The following is an 18254-nucleotide window of genomic DNA, read 5'->3' as shown; positions in this document are numbered from 1 at the left end:
TTCGGTTTTGCCTGAACCGCTAGGTCCAGCAATGAGCATGTTAAAGGGATGGCGAAGATACAAAGCCTCCCAACTGGCACGATCTAAGTGTTCGTCGATGACTTTGACAGTGGAGGAAGAGGGAGCAGAGACAGCAGAGGTAGCCATAGTGTTAGGAATGTCACTTGTGACACGAAAACAGACAAGAGTTTATATACCTTTTCAGGACACGTTTATTGAATGTTTTAAACATGAACACGAAAGACAAAAATACATAAAAGCCAAAGGCATAAGTACAACGATAAAAGGCACATGAAAACCATTGACGTGGAATAAACACAACTGTCTGTACAACATGTTTTGGGCAATGTTCTGACCAGTTCTATAGGGGGTAAGGTCACGCAAGTGTCCTCCCGAAAGGGTTGTTCAGGCATGTCCACGACAGTCCTGTCCTAGGTGACGGGTTCTTCTTCTGGTACCGTCACCAACACAGGTTGAACAGTAACTTTTTTACTTGAACAACTCTCGTGCATACTGTGCCACTTCTTGGGTCCAAGCTTCAAAACCCCCTTTTTTCCAGGCACGGACATCTGCCCAATAGGGGTGTAAGTCACAAGCTACACACACATCGTCATACACGTCTTGGGTAGCTAAAAGTTGACGAATCTTTTTTTCCCGTAGAGGTCGAGAAGTATCCAGATGAAAACGCAAGGCTTTGAGCAAAATGAGTGTCTCGTGAACATTTAAACGCATCACTTTCATGTTGAATGGGGTGGTAAATACTGTTCGTAAAGAGTCCACAAGGAATCGGCTGGTAAACGAAATCCCAGAAAACAAGTCACTAAGACACACACTATGCGTCGTCCCAAATTGGACGGATACAGTTCTTGTAATAATTGATGGTAATGATCCACGGTTTGAATATGGTCATTGAGTTCCTTCCACGGAATCTGTTCAATCACATGTGATAAAAACCTCGGCATGACAGCCTGTTTTTATATTCTCTATTTTTCGGATGCAATACACGTACTTTCTAGCCAGACATCTTCGTTCTCCAGTAGGAAATTTAAATGCTCCAAACTGTAACCTAAACTTCAGAGTTCGATTAGAAGTTTCCTCTTCCGCTAAGTAGATTCCACGTAAAATATGTTTGTAATCCTTTAACTTGTCTTCCTCAATGCGTTGCTCTAGGTGAATCTCGCAGTAACCAAAATTATGAACATGTCGATCATTGGCGACCTCAAAGTTTTGAACAATGTCTGACCACTATAACAATTTCTGACGAATCAGTTCTCTTATACCATTCAGGTACCAGTGGTTAAACATCTGGTGACGTAACGGATGCAATTGTTCTTTACGTTTGACTTGTATTTTGACCAGCTCTCGGTAAATGCGTTCTCTCAACTCCACAGGCAAGCCCAAAATGTTCTCTTGTAAATTATCCATAAGTATATACACTGTTTTTGGAATCCCTGGGCGGTGGCCAATAGCCTCGTTTACCTTTTTGCCTGATGTAATATCCACTCATAATCAGTCTTCTTATACTTTGGAACAGAGCATAATTTAAAAACGGATGAATAACTTTGCGTTTGCGTTTCACTTGTATTTTGATCAGTTCTCGGTAAATGTGTTCTCTCAACTCCACAGGCAAAGCACTAATGTTCTCTAGCAAAGTATCCATGAATTGGTCATACTAAATCCTCTTTCTGACACAAGAAATGTACCATTTGCACAGACATGGTTTTACTTCAGTGTCGAATTTAAATCGTTTAAACACCAATTTTCACATTACAATTCGTTCAGAAGTTTCCTCTTTCACTAAGTTGACATTGTGTAAAAGATGTTGGTGAGTCTTTAACTCTTCCTCTGGAATTCGATGCAGTAAGTTTACAATGTAGTAAATAGAATTATCAATACCAAACCAATTCTTTTTAAAACCAGGGGGTCATTGATCAATGTCTGTCCAATGGAACACTTTCAACTCAATCAGTCCTTGTATAGCATTCAGGTACCAGTGGTTAAACATCTGGTGACGTAACGGATGTAATTGTTCTTTACGTTTGACTTGTATTTTGACCAGCTCTCGGTAAATGCGTTCTCTCAACTCCACAGGCAAAGCACGAATGTTCTCTTGCAAAGTATCCATTTAAATATATTGTCCTACTAAGGGTAAGTAATGACAACTGGGAGACCATCGAGCATGTTCCAGGTAGGCTGAATCTTGCGGTTCCCAGTGGTGAAGTGACACACCGCAACTGAAGCACTTGACTTTATCCCCTTCGCCGAAGTAGTAAAATCCGGCTCTGGCTAATTCTTCGGGGGTCGGTCCTCCCAGATACTTAGGCCATTTTCCTTTGAACGATTGAAAACGATTTTCAAAGTTGCAGTATTCAGACAAACGCACAGGGAACGAATATTCGTCTTTCACAGGTTCGTTTCGATGAGGGTTGGGTGACATGGACAGGAGTTTGCTCAGGGCTGGATGACATCCGTAGGGGGGTAGACGTGAAGGTGGACATCCACATTTAAAACGAAACCCAGTAAAGTGTCCAAGAGGACGAGCGGCATCGCTTTCGCATCCCTCAGGTTTGACACGCACAGCATCACTTTCCATGATAGGGATAGTGAGAACAAAGTTCCCATGATGCTTTACGGCATCGCTAAGGTCACAGCGTACAGCATCGTTCCCATCGCAAGGCTCACAATCGCATTCCACTTCAGAAGCCCCAAACTTGAATTGTGCCTTTCTGAACTTGTTTTGTGTTTCTCTGAAAGTATTCATCTTGTTAGCTTGGTCTTAGTAGTCACAATGAACTATCGATCTTGCCTAGGGTTCCTTTTTATATACAGACCAATACCGACGTGTCCATACGGTAAGGTGAAATGATTGGGAAGTCGCACTCGCTTTTGGTACACGATTTGATAGACTTTTTCCAGGGATCGACTGACGATGTGGCGGGTGGGTAAACGTACAATCTTGTTGGGTTGATAGGTGGTCACTTTAAAGTGTTCATCTTCTCCAGATTGCAAGGCTTCTTTCAATACCCCAAAGTTCACCACTCGACTGGTACGATAATTCAGAGTCAGTCCTTTCACTTTGCACTTCGTGTGCACTTCTCCTTGTTTGTCCCGGTATTCGTAGCCGTAATTTTAGGACCACCACTGACGAAACTTAAAATCTTGTCGTCGGGGTGCTCGTCTGTCCAGGCTCCTAAACGGTCTCCTTCGATGTCAGGGTGATGTTGACTCGGGTGATGGATGTAAATGCAACTGTCCGTGTCAAAGTACAGGACGCGTTCTCCTAACAGTTCTAAAGCTTCGTACAATTTTAAGCGAGCATGAGCTGTCACGTAAGCCGCAATGATGACATTTCTAAAGGGGTCGTCTTGTACAAAGTCCAGATCTTCTTCGTAATTGACCAAGATCAAATTCTCGCGAACGACGTCCACGTGTTTGATAAATTTGGTTTTGTCGTGAATCATCTGGAAGTAGCGGGAAGGTTCGGTCAAATATTCCATCTTGGGTAAACACGGTCGTTGTGCCATTTTTCCCCACAAGCAATTTAACATCACTTTTTCAAACATTCGCCTGCCTCCGTTTTTCTCGATGTGATCTAAAGTAATACCTTCTTGTGCCCAGTATTTCTCTTTGAATGTCTTTTGGTCTTCGGGAGTGTGACACCAGGACGGATAGCCACTGGCTTCTTGTTTCAGTTTCAAAAAGGCATCCACGTAGTCTGCGAAAATGCCTTCCTGCGTGGGGTCACCCTTGTGGTATTGTTCTGTCTTGGGAAAGTGTCAAATTTCGTACACTTCTAACAGTTGGTATCCCATGTCCAGAGCTTTGAACAATTCTACGCTGACCCACGTCCCCGTCAAGGCCCGTTCTTCCTGGGTGTGCTGACAAGGTTGATCTTGGTTGCACGTTTCGGCACAAGTACGGCATAAAGGAAACATCAGTTTGCCTTGTCAATGGTGAGGTAACACGGGATGGTACAAGTCCGTGGGAGGCAAAACTTTACACTTGATCAAGCTTTAGTATTGTCGAATGTTTTTCAGGTCGATGTGTTCCGTTAACAATTGCGGGTGCCCTGCAGAAAAGCGACAATATTTGCACACGTAGGGATACAGCGAACACGTCCAAGTATTTGATTTCTTCTCCTTTCTCTTCGTCAGCTTGGTACAGCAAACAGGTGGCATTGGTCCTTCCTCCGTACAAACTATCCCTCGGGTTGAGCGGGTCCATGAACTGGTAATTTTCCACGAGGCATTTAAACTCGGGATCGGTTTTCATACGGTGATCGTACTCGTGTTCCCACATTTCCACCACTTGGTATCCTTCCTGTTCTAACTTTAGGCGTCGCTGACAAGTGGCCTGGTACAATTCTTCCATGGTTCGTTGTAAAAACTGATTTTTAGTGCCGCGGTCAGGGTAACAGACGGGACATCCGTGAAATAAGCAACCGTTAAACTCGTACACGATCTTGGGGTTTTCTAAGTCCCAGTCATCGACCGAATGCGTTCCGATGGTCTTTTCACCCCCTCCGTTGCGGGCATGCTGAATCCATTTGTCTTCCTTGTAATGTAACCAGCGTAGGGCTTTGACCGAGTATTGACGTTTGACATAGTTGGTCGTTTGAGGACTGATGACAGCCACGGTGTTTTCAGGCAAGAATCTTTGTCGGTAGACTAAGGAACACGCTTTGGCAATGGTGCAAGCTTCTTTCAAAGGATCGACCCCTCTGTGTTCCATGAACAGTTCTCGAAATTTTCCACAGCAACGTCGTAAAATGTTCACGTCGGAACGACAGTACTTTAGCATTTCTTCCTGAAAGTCAAAAGGGTCTAAGGCGTGAGCCTGGTACCAAGCGTAGAAAGCGTCTCGTTGTTCGGTACGCATGTTGTCGGGGTCGTAATAGTGAGCCTCAGGCAAATGGGGTAGAACAGCATGTTGATTGGGTTTCCGTATTGAAAAAGTGTGGAAAGTACCCTTTAGCCATTTCTGTCATTCCAAACGTCTTAGGCATCCGACTCAAAGGCATGGCCAAGTAACTCATCGAATCTTTAAACTGTACTTGTCCCACTTGCATGAAAATGATTTTGGCTCCGTTCAAAGTCACTTTAGGACACTCGGTACCATGTTCTGTATAGTATCTCAAAAGAAACTGTCCATCGTATCCGGAAAAATTGTGAGCCATCACCGTGGCATGACGATGACAATCTCCGTAACGTTCGATGTCCTCTTGGCTCCACGTCTTGTCGATGGGGTATAAGACCCATCGGGCGAAATCGGCTAGCGTGTTCGGTCCTCGAAAGATTTTTTCACGCCCTCCAGGAATCTTACTGCAGTGAGGGCAATGACTGAAAATAGGTTCTTGAATGCACTTCTCGCACGCTCGATGAGCCACGCAGAAATTAGGAATGTGAATGCCGGTCTCTTGCATGCATTCAAAATCGAAAAAGATGAAATTGCCTTTCTTCTTGTGTCCATCCTCTTTCTCTGGTTGGGGATGGTACTTTTGCACGTAGCATTGGTGTTCCAAGTCCACAATGTGGTGACAAATGTGACATCGTTTCTTTCCTCGACATACGTGTGCCTTGGTATTATTGGTACGTATGCCTTGTCCACACGTGGGGCACAATCTCAGCAGTTGACAAGCACATTTCTGCTGTGAACCTTGCGTCTTCAGATGTTGTTGGTAACAGGTACGGCTGACAAACGTGCGCAGACAAGCTGGACAATGCACCAGTTCTTGCCCTTCGTTCAAACAGGGTGGAGAGGCCAAACATCCTGAGCATTTCGATCCGCAATGCTTGTGTTGCTCTCGATTGTTATAGCCATAGTCACATTTCTCACAGTAATAATGTTCATCGTGATGATAGAGGTGAATGTATTTTCCGTCCTTAAAGTCTTTCCCTCGAAACAACAGAGGTCCGCGCACTTCTTGAGGGTGCACTTTCAAGGTGTAGCGTGGAGCTAGGACATCTTGCAATGTTTGCATTTCAGGAATGCCACAGGGTTTGTCTTTGGGCAAGCCGGCTTATTGTAACAGGAGTTCTGCTTCGTTTCGTTGTTTGGCTCTGCCCGATTGTCGAATAGTTTTCCAGGCTCTTTTCCATTCTGCCGTGTCGTTCTTGTTGGCATAGGTTCGTCCCACCATGATGGCCCTGGCTAAACACATCTGGTCTTGAGAATTGTGAATTTGGACGAGGCTCTTTTTGGTGCTGCGAAGACCGTTCACCAATAACACATTATTGCGTTGTCCGGTCCCTTGAGGAGGAGAGACGTGGGTCATGTCCAGTGTGGCTTTTCCATCGGTGATGTCAAACTGGCCATTAGATTGTTGCACGTGTTGAATCTTGCCCATGACTTTGGAAGCGGTCAATTCTGCAGGGGTGCTAAACTCAATCCAAACAGGGGATTTCAAGCCGTCGTGTTGTATGGAAAGTCTCAAGCGATCGTCTTCTTTGGGTTGACATTGTCGCTTGAGTGTGGTGAGCAAAGAATCCCACATGTCGGTGATGAACCCTTCTGCTTTCTCCAAGGGTACGTCGGACTTGAAATCTTTAAACTTCACCCTGTATTTGTAAGCCGTGGTTCTAAATTTTCTAGAGGGACGCTTTTCCGTCTCTTGAATGTGATAGTACTTTTCAGGGTTGACTAAGGGTGATGAACTTTGTTTAGAGGGTTCGGATACTGGTTCACTCATGTCCTCTTCAAAATCACTGGCATGAATTTGTGCCAAGACTTCAGCCCTGGTACGAGGCGATAGATCACGTTTCTGCCTCTTACTTTCTTCTTCTTCTTCTTTCTTCTCAAATGAATTGGATCGTTTCATCTTGATAGCAAAACGTTAAATGACTAAAGTTTAAACACCATGGACTAATTTATAGTCATGGCAGACCAGCGTATATAAAAGGGTATGTGTCTTGTCCTTTCACTATTCATTTCACTCTCAAACCGAGCACAACGATGGAAGAGACTACCCAGATCGAACGTTTCATCAGAGCTTTGCGAGGGGTCATTAGAAAATTCTCTTCAGACCAGCCGACGGACTACTCTCCTTCCTTGCGAGATAAAAGTCAAGATACTTGCTATATCTGTCAGAAGAAAGGGCATTGGTCTTCAGAGTGTCCAGACCGTCAAAAAAGTAAAAAAGGGGTTAGAAAAGACAAAAGTCAAGATACCTGTTATTATTATCAAGAAAAAGGACATTGGTCTCCAGATTGCCCAAAAAGAAAGAAGAGGAGCCAGAAGAAGAGAGGGAATCTTCAGAAGAAGAGAGGGATTCTTCAGAGGAAGAAAGCAGCCAGGTAAAGAAAAAGAAACAGGAGAAGAAAAGAAGGGAAGAAAGTGAGGAGGAAGAGGAGAAAAAGACTGTGACTGTGAAGAAATTTAAAAAACAGAGAGACTAAACAATGAGACAGAAGAAGTGTATGAACTTTTTAAAGTGTTCTGTTGAGAATTGTGAATTGTGAATTGGATTGTAAATATTTATAAAAGAATAAATTAGGTATAAAAGGTAAGTGTCTTTGAGTTTTGATTTTAAAATAAGAACGTACACTCACACACTCATACACACGTACTATAGGGGTAAAATGTTTTGTTTCTTTTGAGTCTGAATGGATGTTGGCAATTGAAAGTCTATCTCTTTTCGAGAGACGTGGGTGGCCCTGAAAAGGGCCATTTTTGGTGTAGGGGTAAGTTTAAGCAATCAACTTTAACTGTCTTAAGCCTTTGCCACGGCCAAGGCCTACTTCTGGACTGCGTACTGTTGATGATGATTTGGTTGAAATCACTAAGGGTGGCACGGTAGGCTTAGTCACAGGGTTGGAGTGTTTAGCTCGGGAAGGTCGTATTCTCTTCGGTCGTAATAAAGAAGTCTGATACATTTGTTTCAGACTTCTTAACTCCGCTAAAATGTCTAACAGTACCGTGACCGTTTGATTTTCACACCCTTGTTTCTTTGCTGCTGCTTCTTCTTGTTGCTGTTTTTTTTCTTACCTCTTCTTGCTGTTGTTGCTGTAGGAGAAAAGTTTGTTCCGCTTCCTTTTGCTGTTGTATAAATTTCTCCAATTCTTCTTTCTGTCTCTGTCTAAAATTCTCTACGTGTGGTAATGAAGGAGAAGGTGGAGAAGGTTCCGGAACAAATTCTTGCGAGGCAAGAAAATCCACAAAATCCCAATTTACCTCTTCTAAAAGTAAGTCCGGGTTCCCTTGGGTGGTCTCCACTGCTGGTGCACCCCAATTTATCGTTTTCTGAGTTTCCGTCATGTTGAAAAACTGTCGCATGAATTGACTGCGCACAGGCGCTAGCGAATCTATATAGACCACGTGACGTCACAGACTGCTCTCTTCAGATTGGATGCGGGCTGACTGAATTTTGTAACGCGTGTTTGGATTGGTCAACAAACTCAATCCGTTTCAATCCTTCCTTTCCCTATAAATAAGTGCAGTTCACTGCATTGATTCACCTGTTCTCGGCGCCTCAACATGTGGACCGACGTACAATCTTCCACGCTGTGTCTTCGATGATGTTCCGGACGGACATACCAATGTATGTCCGATCCAACTGGACAGTTGTCCATAGGACAGACACCAGCCTATGGATACGTAGGATCTATGTAGAACGTCAAGGATGCCTCAAAAGAGTCCTGATTTACGGTCCTGCAATCAGGCGCAGCCTAAGGACAAGAAGAAGACCAATGCGGTGCCCTTTATGTTAATATATCTTAATATTAACATAAAACCCAAAGGCCCTTTTCAGGGCCACTCCAATCTCTCGAAAAGAGATAGACTTTCAATTGCCTACCCTATTTTTTTTAAATTTTTTTTAATAGAAATAGAGACCCCTCCCAGTTTCAATTTCCCATGTTAATTTCCCTTGTCCCTAGACAGGCCCAAACTCTATTCCCCTGTTCAATTCCCCTTGTCCCTCGACAGTCCCACAATTTATTCCCTATGTTAAATTCCCCTTGAGGCTAAACAGGCCCAAGATTATTTTTTTTCCCATGTTAAATTCCCCTTGAGGCTAAACAGGCCCAAAATTTTTTCCCATGTTAAATTCCCTTGAGGCTAAACAGGCCCAGGTGTTTCTCCCATGTTAAATTTCCATTGAGGCTAAACAGGCCCAGGGGTGTTTTTAATGCTAATTCCCATTGAGGCTAAACAGCCCCACTTCACTACTTCGGGATTTATCTACAGTGTTGATATAATTAATAATATAAAGTTGCAAAGCCTGTCAACATTATACGGTAAATTTATCGGTTTTAAAATAGATTATTATTAATTAAAGATGAAAATGTTCAAAGCCCCCCCCCCCCCCCCCCAACCTCTCTCTCTGGACCGTGGTAGCAAGATACGGGCGAAAATCTATGAAAAGACGAGCGTAGAGGATTTTCACTTGCGTCATCCCACGATGTCTATGGACTTATGAATAATGGTAGAAGTTAAGTCAAACCGACCAAAGGAAGACAGACAGACAGACTGACTGGCTGACTGACATAGTTTTATGGTCGGTAGTACTGTTATTAAAGCAGAATAATAACTTATATCAACTGTAATTATATTAAACTATTTGAATTACCTCTTGTGGGTTCATCATTTCGCTTAGTTTCTATTCCACACTGATTTCCATGCGCTGGTACGTGAATGGTTGACCATTCATGTGAATGGCATAGCTAACCATATGTTTGTATTGATCTCCTTTCTTCATTAAAACCATCTTTCATGTTTAAATCATAAGTGTGTCTTATATTGATTTAATCAATGTGAATAGAAATAGAAAAAAAAAATAAAACAATCAACTTATCAATATGCAAAAGTGATTGTAAATAGCAGCAAAAGGCACAGACGAAGCTGTACTGTATGTTGACAATACGTGTATGACCGTGTATCAGTAAACATTCTGTTTTGTTTATCTTTGTTTTAACGGTACTTTTAACACATTGCTGTCTATATCATATAGAGGAAATGGGAGCCAAATGCTTTCACCAAAGCGCAGAGGGGCAGCGGACCCACGCTGGTCTTGGCGGATATCAAGCATGTGACCCTTATGCTCTGACATCTGAGCTACCACAGCTTCCGTATCATTGATCATATAATGAATGATTTGGACTGCTGTTCCATGTGATTGTTTTAAAATTTAAATATATTTTCAAAATTGAAGGTCACTACTCAGATTTTTTGTAATTGTACAGCGATGTCCTATGTGCATTGTTTTGCGGGTTTCTTTATGTTTTTTTTATGGGGGGTGGGGTGGCAAAAGTTGTGATAACTTGTGTTTTTAGAAGTTTCTGTCAGCATCTCTGAGAAACTGGATAGACCATCGCTTCATCTTGTCTGTGATTGCGTGTATGCTATTTGCTGTCGTTATCAACTTCTCTCAAATCGTTCGCGAAAACGGCCTTCAAATCCGATTAAAATCAAATCTCCGTTGTCCTACGTGAAGATCTCACGACGACCGCTTAGGGGTCATGTTCTGGTGACCTTTGAATTAACCAATTGAAATACAGCTTTCAGAAATCTGAAAGTGAATCAAATCGTTCGATACACATTCATGCTCTTCATTTACACTGCTGAGTCTCCAAACGCGAACATATAAGATTTCATCTGATTGGCGGATAAATGTAGAGATTATGATAATAACATAGGTTACCATGAACCCTATGCGGTCGCTGTCAAATCTTCATGTACAAAAGTGGAGATCTGATTTTAATCAGATTTATAATCTTCTTATTTGGGACATGATGTGGTTTGCATGTGCACAAAATCTTCGAACTTTGAAACCTGCCATTTGCCTTTGTGGGCGTGGCTAAGGTCAGGTGTTTGAGACGACGTTTGGGAATATTGATGCCTGACAATAGCACCAGAACACGTTGCTGGGCTGCAGCTGTATAGTTTTGCTAGGATTCCAGGAGAAAAATATATCAGGTCCACAATGAAATCTCTGCATTCATTCAAACAAGTAGGTGTGCAAACAATATCAACTTCTTGGTCAGGCCCTAATATGCACCACTTTCGAAACAAAAATACACACATACATAAGCGTTAACAAAAGGGCCGACAAGGGGGGGGGGGGGCAAACGGCGAGGGCCCGTAAGTGGGCCGAACAACAATTTTTAATTTTATAAAAGAAAAGAAATTTTTTTGAAGAAGAAGAATTAGGAGAGGCCCGGGTGTTTCTTACCCCACGGCCTGTGATCGCTCTCTACGGCCCTGGTTAACAAATACCCGGAGAAGCCATCAAAAGTTTTATCTAAGCAAAATAGTACATGTAAGAATAAAGTGATCTCACAGCGCAAAGTTCTTTGTCAATTATTTCATGAGTAATTGGTATGTTTATAGATATTTTTATATACTTTACATAATCCTAAGATACAATGAACAATGGTCCTGATGATAAAGGAAGGAAGGACGTGACTGCCAAATAATTTACAATGGTATTATATTTGACCTGTTTGATGAAACATAACTTATATTATCTTGGTCTAACCAGAGCCACCTGGCAGATCGCAGTTTGTGTTGTTATTTTATCCAGCAAATTGCTAACAAACATCATGCATCCGGGACATCAGGGGCCATTCTCATTATATATTTAAAACATCTTTTGAAAGAAAAAAAAATACAGGATGAGATAGGAATATGTTGATCAGTAAATGTTAAACTCGGCTGATAAACTGCAGTCTGCACTGGGAAGAGTTGATGAGAGGTGTGTAATTTAATATATATTGGAATACTTTCTCTCTCTCTCTCTCTCTCTCTCTCTCTCTCTCTCTGTCTCAGTAAAGATGCCTAACGGTAATTCTGTAACATATGATTTTCACTTTACATCTCAAAGTGAACCATTTAAATAAATTCGTGGAATCATTTTATTTGTTACACTTTGTTTTTCAAGTGTATTTTCAACATCTTGCAGATAAAAAAGAAGGAATAATTACAAGTTTCTCCTTTTTGGTACTCTTTTACATTTTGCTGTCTTCATTTCTGTGTTTTTGCGCCTTTGGACATGTGAAGGAAAGCAGATATAGCCGGTAACTTAACAAAATTTTACTTGAGTAAAGTTTTACGTGAAATATTAAACTGTAATGCACGGTATAAGATTTAGAAAATTTGACGTAAACGTAAACTTCGGAACTATATTTTTTAAAAATAAATTGTTTATCGCACGCACACATCACTTCTGCTAGACTATCATCGTCTATTTACTATGACTATGCATGAGCAAGTCATAACTCTCAGAACTTCGTTCGTCTGTCTGTCCATCTGTTAAGCCCTCATAGACTGATCATACTTCGCTGATGCAAAATTTTGAGGGTTGATGTAAAACACAAATACCGATAAGTCTCTTGACTCGTTTTGCACGTTCGGTAGGACATCGAAGACGTGTATTGAATCTATCTTGGTTCCAACGCCATACTGTCGTAAGCTCGACATTATATATATATATATATATATATATATATATATATATATATATATATATATATATATATATATATATATATATATATATATATATATATATATATATATATATATATATATATATATATATATATATATATATATATATATATATATATACATACATACATATATATATATACATATATATATACATATATATATATATATATATATATATATATATATATATATATATATATATATATATATATATATATATATATATATATATATATATATATATATATATATATATGTTGATCTTTTTGCAGTATATATATATATATATATATATATATATATATATATATATATATGGATTCCTCCATCCCCCGTACAGTCTTACAGCGCGCACGTCAGAAAATAGTTTACCTAAGCCTCTGCAAGCCATGGTTCATCTGCGCTTGGGATGAGTAACTGTGGTCTTTTTTAACGGAGTATCACGGAGTATCAGACGGAAACCTGGTTCTTGAATACATCGTTTCTCAGTCTTCATTAATGGTCTGCATTGCGCCTCAGAAAGTTAATTTGTGTCGACACAACACTTTGAGTCGTCTTCTGATCGACTTCTAAATATATTTCTAAACTATTTTTGTCAGTCAAAATCTTTTGAATACATTTTTTTTATACATATCTTGTATATATTGTCCTACATAATAAATGAGACTCTCAATCTCTCTCTCTCTCTAATCTGGATTTTCACCATTGTTTTAGGTAAAATCCAACTTTGGCAGTCATTGGATTTACAATGCGTTATCTTGCTCCTGGGATTCATCCATGATAAGAAAAGTATCCAGAACCGTGCTGCCGTGCGTTCCGTGCAGCCGCCGTGGACAAGATTCAGTTCTCGAGGAAGTTATCTACCTAGACGTCGCGGATACCACTAATCTGGATAGGTATGATTTGCTACAAGCCATTCAAGAAAAGAAAGACAAGAAGAGGGATTTAGAACTTCAACTTGCACGAGTTCGACAAGAAGTTGAGCAACTGGAAGAATTTGTCAACGGTTAGTTTCATCTAATGTCAGGTCTTCTGATTTGTGGGCTTACTTTGATTTCAGTCCCCCAAAATCCAAATACATGCTCTCTACCCATCGGTTGACAAAGATATTGTGTTTCTAATAGAACTTGCGACATTTATGTCAATGGACGGAACTAAAATTTTACATCATCATGGGCGACCTAACCAGATAACTTTATAACTACTGGTAGCACTTCAAACAGAGCAAAATTATTTCAATCCAAAACTCTCTAAACGTTATAGACATTTGTTATAGTAAAACATCGAGTGTTGTAAAGTCCTTATTACAAATGAAATATACTCATAAAACAGCAATAATTGTCTTTATTTAGATTAGTGGAGGATAGTTTTACATCTGAACATTTTGAGATTGTTCCTCATTCACCCGGGATGATTCCTGTAGCAGTCTTCAACTTTGAGGCCAAGATGAACACACAAAAACATTTCATAGTTATTTATGATGCTATTAGATATGACATGACGTGAATTTGGGTATTTATACAACTAGACTGTTTCTTTCATCACTTTGAATAAGTATATTATCCTTAAAGGTATGCACAAATGGTTGCGCATTGATTTAAAAGAAGTGGCCTCCTGTACTGATAACGTCACAAAAACCGGCCTACTGTAACAGTAACGTCACAAACTGGCCTCCTGTACTTATAACGTCACAAACTGCCCCCCCCCTTACTGACAACGTCACAAAACCGGCCTACTGTAACAATATCGTCACAAACTGGCCTCCTGTACTGATAACGTCACAAAAACGGCCTACTGTAACAATAACGTAACAAAACTGGTCTCATGTGCTGATATTTTCATAAAAACTGGCCTCCTGTATGGATAACTGGACCGATAATGTCAAAAAAGATTGTCTTTTTGTATAGATATTTTCGCAAAATCGTCCTCCTGTACTGAAAAAGTGACAAAAACTCGCCTACTGTACCGAAAACGTCTCAAGACTCGCCTACTATACCCATACCGTCACAATACCTAGCCTCCTGTACTAATATTTTCCCAAAAACTGTCCTCCTGCATTGATATTTTCACAAAAAAACTGGCCTACTGTGCTAATAGCTACTGAACACGAACTGGTATCTTGTACTTATATCTGTTTATATTTATAAAATTGGGGAGCATGTATATCAACATCACTCTGGTTATTTTCATCTTTAGGATGAAAATTTCATGCAAGATCACGTGTACCCTCGCAGTATTCTCGATACTTTGATCGGTATTACATTTCCCGGATTCCTTGCACTTCTAATCAGTCATCGATATGCACATAACTCCAGACAAATAACGATTTAGTCTTATATTCTTGAAACAATGCACGATATTCTAACTGAAGCTCAGAATATAAACGTTTGACCACTTATAACCTCGCTCTGACTACACTTAAAATCGTAGGCCTTTCAGGACATTTCTGAATTTGGAACTTCTGTTTCTGGAGTTAGGAAATTGGTCGGATTTCCAAGCTTCACAATGCTTTCCGAATGCAGATCGCGACTTGTTTTATCACCTCACCAAATTAAACTAACGAGTATGTATGTGGATGGATGGATGGATGGATGTGGGCTTAACGTCATATCAGAACAACACTGGCTATATAGTGCCAAGCAAAAGCAAGGCAGCAAATATGATAACAGTTGAAAGCCTGCAGAATCACACAAAAGACAAAAACCTAAGAAAAATAAATATCCTCCGTAAGACGAGATAAAACGTAAAGATGTTGCCTACCACTACCACGAAAAAATGCATGCTAACATAATAGAGAAAAGATATACAATGTCAAAATGTTTTCATATAAACAGCAATCTGTATATATATAAAAAATCTCAGTTGGAACAGCATCACGTGACGCATTCCCCAGTAAGCCGGTTGTCCCCATAAGTTAACACCTATTATAGGCCCAAATTCACAATCTCGCACGACGAGAACCAAATGAGATTGGGAAAGGCTGGTCGTCATACAGCCATGATAACACAAACAATTCACTTTATGTTATATACAACCACGCTGAACCATCTTTATTTTATGAAACAAATCTTCGCTTTCAACTGTACTTCCTGGATCATTCATGTGCATTTCATACTCTAATGCACCAAATCTACAGCCATAATTCTTCTAGAAGTCATTCCGAAGAATCTTCCTGGTAGCAAGCCTTATTTTTATTTTCGTAAATACCTATGAGAGGTACCACTTTTAAATTGTAAATGTTATAAATTATCTGAAAGTTAATTAATCGCTAAGATTGTTATAGTCATTACATATAAAAATATATTTAGTTACATTCATGGCTGTAGTATTGCTGTAACTGCTAGCCATCCAATCTGATAGTATATATGTCGCAATGGAGGTAGAATTGACTGCAGTATATATGTTGCAAGGAAAGTAGAATTCTCTATTTTTTAAACAATATTTCACTCACCTAACTTCGTAATATATGCACATTGCTGCTAAAGCCACATTTATCTCACAACATATACTATATGTTTAATGTAATATGTTATAAACATTATAACCTACGGTCATAAATATCTTGGTCCACACATTATCCGGGAACAGTTTAGAGTGATATAAAAACGTCATGGAGTAAGATAAAGGTTTTAGAGTCAATTGATAAACAGAAACCCAAACTCAAGGTTATAAAATACAAATTGTTTGACGCTCGTTACATTATGCAATATGTAACTGTTGCTTGTGATACAGCGTTTGATTTATAATAAGTTTCAAAAGTATTATGTATAAATCAAGAATAATATATGAACTGCAAAGGTTAGTCAAGCAAACAGCCTAGTCTATTACTCTCACACCCACCCCAAAAAATAAATAAAAATAAAAAATTTGGAAGATTGAGGTTTCTATATTTCACTCTATGTTTCAGGATTCGCGTATAAAGTCCATGTAGTTGACAGCAATGCATCCAGGAAATGTGGTCTGCAAGGTGAATACACATTACGAGTGGATATATTTGGCATTAAGATACTGGACAGCAGTGGAAAAAGGATTATCCACACTTTGCCGTATCCTTTTATTAGGAGGTTTGGACTTAGCGTTAACGGGCAGCGTTTCTGCATAGATGCCGGTTACAGGAGCACTACGGGAGAAGGACAGTTAACCTTTTGGTCCATGGAGGCCAGAGTTTTACATCACAAAGCTATTTTCTTCTCCAATAGGAACATACCTGCCCCAGTATTTGGGTAATACTTCCTAAGATAAATCTCATGTTGGTATGTATAAAACAGTAACACCTATCCATAGATGAAACAAATGACACGTGGCACTTTAGTTCTTCGTAAGCAGGTTTATTCTGTATATAGGGTCTTCCTAGATGCTACCTATCTATAGACGACATCCTATAATAGCATTTGTTATGTATATTTGATTTAATTATATCTGAGTTAATATATATTTATTTAAATTTGAATTGTTTGTTTGTCAGTTTCAAATTTTATTTATTTTTCATTACATGTTATTGTAATGTAAATTTATTCACTGGCGATGATACTTTTTCCAGAAAATAGTTTGACCTTGACTGTTCGTTTTGTAAACACCAGGTGTTGACCTAGATCCTGACCTTGATTCAAAATTAGTAGCAACCACGTAAATAAGTTCTATTTTTATTTTAAAGTGAATGGTTGTTGTCGAGATCATTATGGGAATATTTCTTAGAGTAAAATGATTGGTTTTCGTCAGGGTCATGTTAAAAGTACGTGATATAAACATGACCACGTGACCCTTATTCGGGGTGTACAATTCAAGTTTTAAACCATCGTATTAGAGAAGTAAACACAGTTGTGCTATTACACTGGAGAGTGACTGTTGTGCCGTTTGGAGTTATTTCAAATTATTTGGATTCAAAAGGATTAATTCTTTTTTCCTGGAAAATACGTGTGCTCATGTGAGATTCTTGAACAAAGATAGCTCTTATAAAATTTTTATTCAGATTTCCAAAACCGGAGTGATATTTCCTGTTTCTATTAGGAACTGTAGACTTCAACACACTACAGGTTATAACATACGTCATCGTCTTCCATCTTGGATTCTTCGTCGGGACTAGAACTTGAAATCATTAGAATTTTTTATTATTAGGACTTCTAAAATTTTATTCGTGGATTATTCTTGGATTTTTTGGGGGGATTTGATTCTTAAAACCGTAAGTTCATATTTTTCATTTTTTACAGAATTGTTCCAGGGAAATAAATTGTTATATTTTTCAAAGCTTGTCTTTTTATTCTTCTTGTGTTACTGTTTATTCGAGCCTAAACACGTAACATAAGACACTGAACATCTTAGTTCTAATTAGGAAGGTGTCTTCTGTACACAGGAATCTTCTAGATGCGCTATTGCTATAGAGGACGTGATATAATTGTATCGGAAACAAAAGTTCAAATTAGGCAGGTGTCTTCTATACAAGGGGAGACCTAAGATGCGTCCTAAATATATGCATGCATCTAAGTAGCGTTGATCGTTACAATTCCGTATGACATTTTCATTAATATAAACTAGTTTAAAACCACCTGTAACAGATTCTTCAAGTACACTCGTAAATGTACCATAACGATTTTAATGTCCCCGGTTTATAACTTTCAGTGTTATAACAATAAACAGCATCCTTTACAAACAGTAAGACTGACTATTTGTGACCAAAAATATTGATCTTCATTTTAGATTTAGGTCCTTCGTGTTTGTCGAAACACATTTCTTGACGCAGAGGCGTTCTATTGGGCAAACTATATTGTTTTTACTAGAGGCATTCTTTATATAAAAATGTTGACAGTAGG

General features: G+C 39.4%; 1 protein-coding gene across 3 annotated transcripts in view; it reads left to right on the top strand.

Annotated features, from left to right (window-relative positions):
• The window catches only part of LOC149788919 (uncharacterized), a 30655-nt gene extending 12964 nt beyond the window's left edge, over positions 1 to 17691 (top strand). The window contains exons 1-3 of one of the 3 annotated variants that reach the window (XM_089975056.1): positions 10823 to 10945; positions 13162 to 13453; positions 16355 to 17691. In XM_089975056.1, coding sequence (XP_089831182.1) covers positions 10919 to 10945; positions 13162 to 13453; positions 16355 to 16674 — 639 coding nt within the window. In that variant the 5' untranslated portion in view covers positions 10823 to 10918 and the 3' untranslated portion in view covers positions 16675 to 17691. Of the gene's footprint in view, positions 1 to 10822; positions 10946 to 11477; positions 11690 to 13161; positions 13454 to 16354 lie in introns of those variants that run through there. The other 2 variants (XM_089975057.1, XM_089975055.1) reach the window with 2 other exon arrangements.
• The last annotated feature ends 563 nt before the right edge of the window (positions 17692 to 18254 follow it).

The sequence above is a fragment of the Sinohyriopsis cumingii genome, chromosome 11 (genome assembly GCF_028554795.1).
Source record: "Sinohyriopsis cumingii isolate HCF-2022 chromosome 11, ASM2855479v2, whole genome shotgun sequence".
Taxonomy (NCBI): domain Eukaryota; kingdom Metazoa; phylum Mollusca; class Bivalvia; order Unionida; family Unionidae; genus Sinohyriopsis; species Sinohyriopsis cumingii.
Note: the sequence above shows the minus strand (reverse complement) of the source record. Positions and strands in the feature narration are given on the sequence as shown.